General features: G+C 37.9%; 2 protein-coding genes across 4 annotated transcripts in view; one reads left to right on the top strand and one right to left on the bottom strand.

Moving 5' to 3' along the window:
* Positions 1-5,427, top strand: part of LOC107692100 (gastrula zinc finger protein XlCGF8.2DB-like) — a 56,207-nt gene extending 50,780 nt beyond the window's left edge. For all 3 annotated transcript variants that reach the window (XM_016491015.1, XM_016491009.1, XM_016491023.1), the window contains one exon: positions 4,182-5,427. In XM_016491015.1, the coding sequence (XP_016346501.1) occupies positions 4,182-5,227 (1,046 nt within the window). In that variant the 3' untranslated portion in view covers positions 5,228-5,427. The remainder of the gene's footprint in view (positions 1-4,181) is intronic.
* Positions 1-11,089, bottom strand: part of LOC107692232 (gastrula zinc finger protein XlCGF57.1-like) — a gene marked incomplete at its 3' end in the record, with an annotated part of 166,610 nt that overhangs the window by 124,853 nt on the left and 30,668 nt on the right. The gene's annotated exons all lie outside the window — the stretch shown is intronic.

The following is an 11,089-nucleotide window of genomic DNA, read 5'->3' as shown; positions in this document are numbered from 1 at the left end:
AAATACATTATTTACTCACTAGGCGTCCTAGGTGTATATGACTTTGTTTTTTTTTTCAGACGAATCCAATTGGAGTTATATAAAAAAATGTCCTGGCTCTTCCAAGCTTTATAATGGCAGTAAAAGGTGGTCGAGATTTTGAAGCCCGAAAAACAGCGTCCATTCATCATAAAAAGTGCTCCACATAACTCCAGGGGTTAATAAAGGCCTTCTGAAGCGAATTGATGCATTTTTGTAAGAAAAATATCCATATTTAAAACCTTATAAACCATAATCTCTAGTTTCTGTTAACTGTCATGCTTGATACAGCTTTCTAAAAATGTGACGGTCAAGTTAAAAGTTAAACTTTAAAAACAAAATGCATCCCAAGAACTTAATTTTTTCCCCTCTGAAATTCATCTAATCTTTTTAACCACAAAAACATTCTTTGTGAACCTGCCCTTGATCTGCACTTCATCACTTTTAAGAAACACAAATCACTTGCATATAATTGACGTCGTGTTACCTTATTTCAACAATTTCTTCAGCTTTGGAGGGTAACACATTTTCTTACACTGTTGTTTCCCTTGCCGGCTCCCTGTAGTCTATCATTAACAACAAATTTTATCATGACCTCGATATGATATAGTTTATCACCCTGCTCTATGTGAAGTAGTTTTATTAGGGTCTGTCTTATTTTGTTAAAATTATTGTCAATTTCGCAGTTTGAAGATTTGTTAACTGAACCAGATTCACCAGAAAAGTTCTGGTAGTGGCACTGACTTGCATCTGAATGGTAGGGTCTCATTCTGACTTGTTTCAGTTATTACTGAAATTACAATCAAATAAAGTGGTGGAAATTGATTTATTCAAGACTTTTGAATCTGATTACTACAAAGATTTGTTACATATTTACATATTTATTCCCGTAGGTTGCAAAAGTCAATTGGCAAAATCTCAATCATGAACAAGATCACCGATTCAGGAGCCTTGGGCTCTGTTTACACATGATATTAAGATGCATTTTAGTTGATTGGATCACAAGTGGATGACACTAAATACAGGTGAGAACAGAGTCTAAAATGTTCTTGAGCATTCAACCACTTCCAGAGGTAGTCAAAAAAAAAAACATTTGACTGAATTGCTTTTAAAGTGTAGACGCTCATGTTGTCAAATGATCAAACATCCAGAAAAGACGGCTACTATCTGCCTACTAACCTAATGCAGCACAAACATTTAGGAAAACACGCTTGCCAGATTTAAACTTTGTCAGCTGAAGACCCAAGTTTAGTTTAAACATGAAAATGTACCAAACACAATGTTCTCACAAATCCTGATTTCTAACAAGCACTCGCTGCTTTCGGTGTGGTCTTACAGCTGTTAGAGCAGAAATGAAAGCTGCTGTTCTTCATATGTTTTTCCGTCATCTCCAGCCGCATTCATATGTATGCTTATTTCAACCATTAAAACAAAAGTTCTGAAAATGGCCATACATTTACCCACCCATAGACCCTCCCATCAAAGAAATCAGGACAGAAGGGGTTGAAAGTGGCCAAAAGAGACAAATTAAAACACAAGGAGTCTCATTTATAAAACTCTTCTCTTAGACTTCATCTTAAAATTGTATGTACGCACAAAAGCTAGACTTTTATTCCAGAACCTGCGCAAAAATCAGTTTATAAATGCCAGCCAGGGGAAGATTGTGCATACGTGCATCTCCACCCCCTGAATTGCTTTTAAAGTGTAGACGCTCATGTTGTCAAATGATCAAACATCCAGAAAAGACGGCTACTATCTGCCTACTAACCTAATGCAGCACAAACATTTAGGAAAACACGCTTGCCAGATTTAAACTTTGTCAGCTGAAGACCCAAGTTTAGTTTAAACATGAAAATGTACCAAACACAATGTTCTCACAAATCCTGATTTCTAACAAGCACTCGCTGCTTTCGGTGTGGTCTTAGAGCAGAAATGAAAGCTGCTGTTCTTCATATGTTTTTCCGTCATCTCCAGCCGCATTCATATGTATGCTTATTTCAACCATTAAAACAAAAGTTCTGAAAATGGCCATACATTTACCCACCCATAGACCCTCCCATCAAAGAAATCAGGACAGAAGGGGTTGAAAGTGGCCAAAAGAGACAAATTAAAACACAAGGAGTCTCATTTATAAAACTCTTCTCTTAGACTTCATCTTAAAATTGTATGTACGCACAAAAGCTAGACTTTTATGCCAGAACCTGCGCAAAAATCAGTTTATAAATGCCAGCCAGGGGAAGATTGTGCATACGTGCATCTCCACCCCGTCTCCTCCCCGAAATCACCATATATGGAGCTTACAACGCCTAGTTTTACTATGCATAACCTCATCTGCATATCATTTCCATGCATATTCCCATCCACACGACATCCTGTTTAACACCGTCAAAGGAACAAGGCATTAAGGAAATATGAGAAGAGGACTATAAATGCCATTTGTGCAATACAAATTACATTGCTAAAAATCATCCAATATCCTTGTTATGTATTAGAATAAATATATTAAAATCCACAAAAACAACATTTTTTTAAAATACTTACCAGATAAAGATTTTAGAATAGAGTTGATCTAATTCTTTTCTACTAGCCAAATAGTATTTGAATTGTTTTAAACCAGAGGTCACCATGCATACGCCAGAACCTGCGCACAAATCCCTTTATAAATCCCAGTCAGGGGACGATTGTGCGTATGTGCATCTCCACCCCGTCTCCTCCCCGAAATCACCATATATGGAGCTTACAACGCCTAGTTTTACTATGCATAACCTCATCTGCATATCATTTCCATGCATATTCCCATCCACACGACATCCTGTTTAACACCGTCAAAGGAACAAGGCATTAAGGAAATATGAGAAGAGGACTATAAATGCCATTTGTGCAATACAAATTACATTGCTAAAAATCATCCAATATCCTTGTTATGTATTAGAATAAATATATTAAAATCCACAAAAACAACATTTTTTTTAAATACTTACCAGATAAAGATTTTAGAATAGAGTTGATCTAATTCTTTTCTACTAGCCAAATAGTATTTTAATTGTTTTAAACCAGAGGTCACCAGACTCGGTCCTGGAGAGCCAGTGTCCTGCAGGGTTTAGCTCCAACTTGTCTCAACACACCTGCCTGGAAGTTTCAAGTATTCCTAGTAAGACCTTGATTCGCTGGTTCTGGTGTGTTTAATTAGGGTTGGAGCTAGGCCCTCCAGGGCTGAGTTTGGTGACCCCTGTTTTAAATTCAAATCAGATTACATTTATGCAGTTTTGCTGATAAGGTGAACATCTTTTAGGATGTTTATAGGCAAATTTAGTGGAAACAGGTAGGCATAGGCTCGGCACGTCACTGACAAAGTAGGCCTGTTTTAAAAAGTAAACGTGCAAATCTTACCGTTTTCTTGAAGTTGTATCCTTCAAATACATTGGTATTTTTCATAATGTTGTGGAGATGCAAATGGAAATGTGTCTCATCTACTTGTCATTCAGTTCTTAATTCCAGGTGTAGACGGGGCCTTGGTGTATTTATTCAATAGACCAAACTCATTCACTGCGTAATTCATTGTTTTAATCCATTTACTTTATTGTAATTCAGGGTGTATTCACACCTGTCTTGTTTGGTTTGACTGAATCGAACTCAAGTTCGCTTCCCCTTTTTGGTGCAGAACTTTTGGGCAGGTGTGAATACAGCAATCGCACTCGGGTGCGGACCAAACAACCGCACTGAGACCCAGCTGAAGAGGTGGTCTCGGTCCGCTTCCAAACGAACTCTGGTATGGTTGAATGGATGAGCCAATGAATGGATGACCTTAAGCACAGGTTTGGTTTTGTTTAGTTTCTGGTTCACTTGCAAAAAGGGCAGTGTGAAAGCGAACCACACCAAACAAAAAAAAAATCAACATTGTATTTGGTCCGGACCAAAGCAAGTGAACTAGAAGACTTTCCTCAATATTACCTCCTGCTACCTGTCTCCTTTCTCAAACTTTATTTTCTCCATTGCAGCAGCAGCTTATTTTGTCAGAGCCAATGAAGCCCCATTCTCCCCTCTGTCCAATACTTGCGCACTGACACAGCCAAATCTGTTCAGCATCATTCATCAGGCCTGCATAGACAGGTGAAATTGTGACACTGGGGTTAATATGTATTTGTCTCTTTTTTCCCCCTTAGACCTGATGCTGCTGAAAAAGGAAAGTCAAGAACTCAATGAAGTTGAAGAGAACAATCAGTGTGAGATGCGCCATGATTTCATGACTGGTGAAAAACCCAGACAGACGGAAAATATTTCCTCACGAAAAAGAGCTCAGAAGATCAAACCTAACAGTTCTAATCGAACACGAAAACAAAACCTTGAAATCCACAAGAGTGTTCACGCTGGAGAGATGTTTGTATGTGATCAGTGTGGAAAGAGTTTCTCAGACATGAAATGCCTTAAAATGCATGTAATAAGTCACTCCGTAGAGAAACCTTTCATGTGCCACCAGTGTGGAAAGACTTTCCAATTCAATAAATACCTTAAAGCTCACATGAGAGTTCACACAGAAGAGAGGCCTTTCACCTGCAGACAGTGTGGAAAGAGTTTCTCTCAAAAAGTAAATCTGAACACTCACTTGAAAGTTCACACTGGAGAGAAGTCGTTCACATGTGATCAGTGTGGAAAGAGTTTCAGTCGTAAAGGAGCCCTTGATACCCACATGAGAATTCACACTGGAGAGAGACCTTACAAATGCAAAGTGTGTGGGAAGAGTTTCTCATTAAAAGGAAATCTTAAGATTCACATAAGAAGTCACACTGGAGAGAAGCCCTTTGTATGTGTTCAGTGTGGAAAGAGTTTCAGATGTAAAGAATCACTTAATTGCCACATGAATATTCACTCAAGGGAAAACTGTTTTATATGTCATCAGTGTGGAAGGAGTTTTACAGACAGAAATGATCTCAAGACTCATGTAACGACTCACACTGAAGAGGAGCCTAACATGTGCCATCACTGTGGAAAGAGTTTCGCAAAGCAAGCATACCTTAAGAATCACATTAGAGTTCACACTGGAGAGAAACCTTTCACCTGCAAACAGTGTGGAAAGGGTTTCACCGTTAAAGTAAACCTTGAGACTCACATGAGAGTTCACTCTAGAGAGAAGCCATTCACCTGCCATCATTGTGGAAACAGTTTCCGATTTAAAGGAAACTTTAACAGTCATATGAGGTTTCATTTGTAATTATTCTGCCGTCACACTTAGAGATGCATCTGCAAAGTCACGTGCTTGTGAGACCCTATTTGTGTTCTGTGTGTGGAAGGAGTTTTAAATGACAAAATTAGTAGTGATTGCAAGACCTTAATTGTGTCAGATAAGGATAAGGGAGACATACAAAATGTGCAGTGCATGGGGTCTTCCAGAACAGGTTTGAAAACCCCTCAGAGAAAAAAAATGATTTTTTTTTTTGTGTTTTTGTTTTGTTTCAGTGAAGCTTGGCTTCCATCTGAATTAAATACAGAGTTCTGGCATGAAACTCTAGATGGTGCAGTCCGATAGGTCTAACTCAATCTGACCTAATGACATCATTATCACATGGCACAGCTGATTGGTTCTCTCCTGTATCGGTAGCCAATGAGCTCGCTGCTCAACATTCAAATATATGACTAGTGCTTGCTGTAGCAGTTGCAGCTTGCTTCAGAACAGCAAAATCAACATCTAAGATAAGTGAATGCTCTTCTAATCCATATCGCTGTGTATTGCGTGCTCAGCCTAATTGAATTAAAAAATGAGCAACCATAATCAAGTTTAAACTAAGTGTCATGTTAGCAGTTTGCATTGTATGCAGGAGCGAAATATTAAGCATATTAGCAGCAGCATTTAGCATCTGTGTTTATACAGCTGGAGCAAAACGCAGTTTAGAGCATGTAATCGCTCTGAGGACACGCCGATAGTAACAGACATGAAACAGGTTAAATGAAATAAGCATTCTTGTGTTTGCATTTCAACGGGGGTTCGCCATATACATCGGCGATTATCCCAGTTTTCACGTTCGTTATATCTCAGGTCGATGTTTTCATTGTGATGTGTGTGGTTGATTTCAGCTGCACGCAGCGTCAGAAGCACACGCTTATCGCAGTCATATCAGTGACAGTGTTGCGGGAGATGCTGAAGATCACTATCTACGGCTGTCGTAGTGCTGTGTAATTCAGAAATCGGAGAAAAAACATTTATATTCTGCTTTTATTTCAGTTTATTCAGGTCAGTCCACCCAGGGGTTTTTGTGCACTGTAACTCTGACAACTTTATCTGCACGAGAGAGTAAAATAGCATGCATCGGCTAACTTTGTCCATCTCATCATTGCACGAACATGAATCTACAAGCCGTTACGTTGCCGCTGGGACCGATGAAGTGGAGAAAGTAACAGCAGTTATCAAATGACTAAATTATGATATTTTCCCAGGTGGGTGCTGGGGTCTTATCTATCGGATTGCAACGTATATTCATTTTGCTAATTAAACATTACACATGGTGCGCGTCTAATTAGAGTTAAGCCAGTCGGCGTGGTTAAGACTTTTGGGCAGCAAAGAAGCCACTTCTCTCCAAGAAAAATGTCAAGGACAGACCGAAATTCTGAAGGAAGTACAAGTATTGGACAGCAGAAAACTGGTGCAAAGTTATTTTCTCTAATGGAGCTCCCTAACACTATTGTTAAGCCGGTTGGCGTGGTAGCCCAGGCACACATAGATAGCAATACATGCGGTTCACATGGCTCTTCGGAGCAGCAGCAGTACATATGTATTGGTGATAGATCTGCATGTTGGGGGGTGTTTTGTTCTTGTTTTGTCCCTTCTATGTCTCCTGCTTTGTGGGGGCTTATTTCATGTATGTTATATTTGCAGCAGCAATATTTCTTACATGCTCACCGCAGCATGTTGTGGATGTATTGGTTGCTCTGCTGCAGCAGCAGCAGCGTAGCAGATCTATTCCGCCAAGACCAAATACATTAACACTGTCATGTACAGTCGTGGCCAAAAGTTTTGGCAGTGACATCAATTTTGTTTTGCAAAGTTTGCTGCTTAAGCTGTTGTGGTGTTCATTGGCCAAAAAAATTAACTTTTCACAAAACAAAACAAATTTAACAGTTTTTTGATTATAAGGCAAGAATGGATCGCCATCAGTCAGGATTTGGCCCAGAAGCGAATAACCAGCATGCCAGAGTGAATTGCAGAGGTATGAAGAACAAGGGTCAACACTTTAAATATTGACTCATTATATTTTTTTGCCAATAAAAGCCTTTAAAACTTATGATATGCTTATCATTATTTTTCCACATGTTTCTATGGTATACTGAAAAACGATCTACAAATACTGAAGCAGCAAACTTTGCTGTACATTACCATGCCAATCCCTCCAAAAGTTGTCATGACATAAATACAGAGTTCTGGCATTAAATTCTAGATGGCGCAGTCCGATCAGTCTTACTCAATCTGACCTAATGACATCATTATCACATGGCACAGCTGATTGGTTCTCCTGTATCGGTAGCCAATGAGCTCGCTGCTCAACATTCAAATATATGACTAGTGCTTGCTGTAGCAGTTGCAGCTTGCTTCAGAAACCCTTCACCTTCCCCAGCTCCACCTGTATAGATCATGTATGCTATGGGGTTATTTCATGTATGTTATATTTGCAGCAGCAGTATTTCTTACATGCTCACAGCAGCATGTTGTGGATGTATTGGCAGTAGCAAGTCTCGGTACTTGCTCTGCCGCAGCAGCGTATAAGATCTATTCCGCCAAGACCAAATATATTAACATTGTCATGTACATTACCATGCCAATCCCTCCGAGAGTTGTCATGAAAGAACTGAATATGCCTGCTTTGCTCCACTCACTCTGTGCCATAAAGCATAGGCGTTCAACCCTGCTTCCGCCGCCTGTTGCATGAAGCTAGATGAACAAATTCAGAGTAGGTTTAAAGTTGACAAAACCAAGAAAATCCAACCTGGTTTAGATCAGATTCAGAGGAGGGGAAACACTTCCAACTACACAGAATGTCAGAACACTCTCAGCAGGTAATTTTAACGTTTAATTTTAAAGTTTAACTTTCAATTTGTAACCATTTTCCGACCAATCATGTCTTCTGTTTTTAGTTTAACAGAATATGTAAGTGTGACCTGCTAGATTTGAGCTCCAGAAAACCAGTAATGAGGTGCTTTGAGGGTTACAGATTTGAAAAATAAAAAGGTGAGAATAAAGAACCCTAAACTCTGACACAAAGAACCATTTTATTATTAAACGGTTCTTCAGGATGATCCTGTCCGTATCATTACTGACTGGTATGCATTTAGCCTTTAAAAATCATATCAAACAAAAAGAATGAAATTTAAGGTGATAACGATCACATTTTTAATGTTGAAATATCTAATTGTATAAATACGAATAAATACACTTTAATGCCACTCACCTGCAAAATAATTAGTGATGAACTGATGTCTGGTTTCTCCCCGAGGGCCGTCTGTTGATCCTTGGGAAAGTCCCAAGTCTTCGTTATTAGACTCCATTAAAATGTTCATGTGTGTCCTTGTGTAACTGAAAATGCCAATAAAATGCCAAAAAAATTTAATAAAAGAAATACACCAACCTTTAAAAAAACGCAAGTTTGCAAGTTGGCAGTTCATCACGTGAACATAAAAAATAAAAAAAAAGCGTGCCAAAGTCATAAGAGAACCACCAATCACCACCTTTACCTGACGGAAGCATTCTGTAATGACTATTACAATAATAATGATAATAGATATATAGCAATATAACACTGATAATAATATAACTGTAGATAATCATTAAAGTTTTATTGAATTAACAATGCATGAGCATCCACATAGTACACATACATACTGTGATTTTACTACAAAAACATAGTTAAACCATGGCTACTGTAGTAAAACCATGGTTAATTCTGTGGTTACTATGGTTTTACTACAAAAACTATAGTTAAATCATATGGTTACTGTAGTGACACCATGATTAATTTTCGTAAGGGTTTCCAATAGATAAATAAATACATACATACATAGAAAAATAAGATACTGATTAGTCACAAGAGTGAAGATGTCAGATTTGCGGTCATTCCTTCAGCCTTTGTATAGGAACACAACTAGTTTCATGTAATTTAATGGCAAAGTAGGAAAACACAAAGTATAGTGTTGTAAATGTACATTCATAAAAAAAGGAAAATCTAAAACTTTCTAGATTTACGATACTAATAAATCTAAATGCATTATCATATGCATATAATAGGCATCAGTGTGTAAACGGGACTTTTAAAGGGGTCATATGACGTTGCTAAAAAAGAACATTATTTTGAGTAATGAAATGTTTATGCGGTTTAAAAACACGTTATTTTCCACATACTGTACATTATTGTTTCTCCTCATGCCCCGCCTTTCTGAAACGCATCGATTTTTACAAAGCTCATCGTTCTGAAACGCAATGGGGACATAATTACTGATTATAATGACTTTTACTGTCTTTTTACAAGTTGCGTTGCGTATCGAGCAGCGTAAACATAAAACTATGTCTGCATTTGTGATCGGCGAAATGACAAACAAGTGCTACTCTACACTGCTCAAAACTCGTGTTTGAATCGTCAGTGGCAAATTCTTTAAATATGAAAACGTACTTACAGTCTGTGAGTCAGAACAGCCGGCATTGTAGTCTACTCTCCCAGGATCAGGAAACAGTCCTCCATAAAATGCGCTGCCTACATCTGAATATTTGGGTTGAAGTGTTCTGGAACAGTGTTGTAAATACAACTTAACCACTGATTTCTAGTCGTGTCCTCTTTTGGAAGACCAAACAAAGTAGTTGTTTGTAAAACGAAACACACAGCGTCTCCACGAAATGGCGGCGGCGGCAACAATACAACAGCGAGAATCAAAGTTGCGCTTTTTTTCTTTGTGTGAACATTTGGGCGGCGTTATGCAAATCTTCCCACACAGTGACGTAGACATGTGGGGGCGTGTTTAAACGAGGCGTTTTAGGTAGGTGTGGACGAGTCTTTAACTTTTATAAAGAATATCTCTTGGGGTTTGAGACTAGTCTTTGCAACTTTAGGGATCTTATCTATTCACGAACAGCTTGTAACACTCCAAAGAGAAAGGAAAACTTGAAATCGCATCAAATGACCCCTTTAAAAATTTATATGAATAAATTAAAACCAGAAATATGTTACAAAAGAGATAGTTTTTTACTTTATTTTCATTATTTTCAGTTTTTAAAAATGTATACAGATGGTTCTAAAGACCCAGAAACTGGTGCTGCGATATATATTCCTCACTTTAAATATAAATCTGCAAAAATAACTGCTAATAATATATCAGTATATGCAGCAGAGATGATCGCTATTCAGATAGCTTTACAGTGGGTGAAAGAAATCCAACCAACAACAGTTGTAATCTGTGCAGATTCATATTCTGCACTTGGAATTTTGGAATTCTGAAATCTAGACAAGATATATTAATAGAAGTACTGCAAAGTTTGTACCGAATACGGCAACTGAGAATTCTAGCAGAATTTGTATGGGTGCCTGCTCATGTTGGAGTGGAAGGAAATGAGGTGGACAAGATAGTGAAACAGGCTCTTAAGCACACAAATATCGATATACATATACCCTTGAGTAAATCAGAAATGAAAGGTTTAATTAAAGCAGCTGTCAGAAAGATATGGCAAGAGAGATGGGATAAAGGAAACAAAGGGCGACATTTGTATAATATACATAAACAAGTGGGCCATGTAAGAACTGATTATGGTAATAGAAAGGATAATACACTTATATCTCGATTGAGCATTATACTCTACTCTTAATAAATCACTCCAGATGAATCCAGTCAATGTAATCATTGTGGACTTCCAGAAACTGTAGAGCATGTGCTGTTTAACTGTAGGGCATATGAAAAGGAAAGACTTAAAAGTTAAGAGGAATTAAAATCTGCTGGCATTAATTCTATGACATTACAGAATGTGTTAAACAGTTCTCATAAAGGTTATAAAGCTCTTATTAATTTTCTGAAAAGAACAAATGTATATAATAAAATATAGGTA

This window comes from Sinocyclocheilus anshuiensis, unplaced genomic scaffold, assembly GCF_001515605.1.
Source record: "Sinocyclocheilus anshuiensis isolate Anshui unplaced genomic scaffold, SAMN03320099.WGS_v1.1 scaffold998, whole genome shotgun sequence".
In the NCBI taxonomy this organism is placed as follows: domain Eukaryota; kingdom Metazoa; phylum Chordata; class Actinopteri; order Cypriniformes; family Cyprinidae; genus Sinocyclocheilus; species Sinocyclocheilus anshuiensis.
This window is presented reverse-complemented; position numbering and strand designations above follow the sequence as displayed.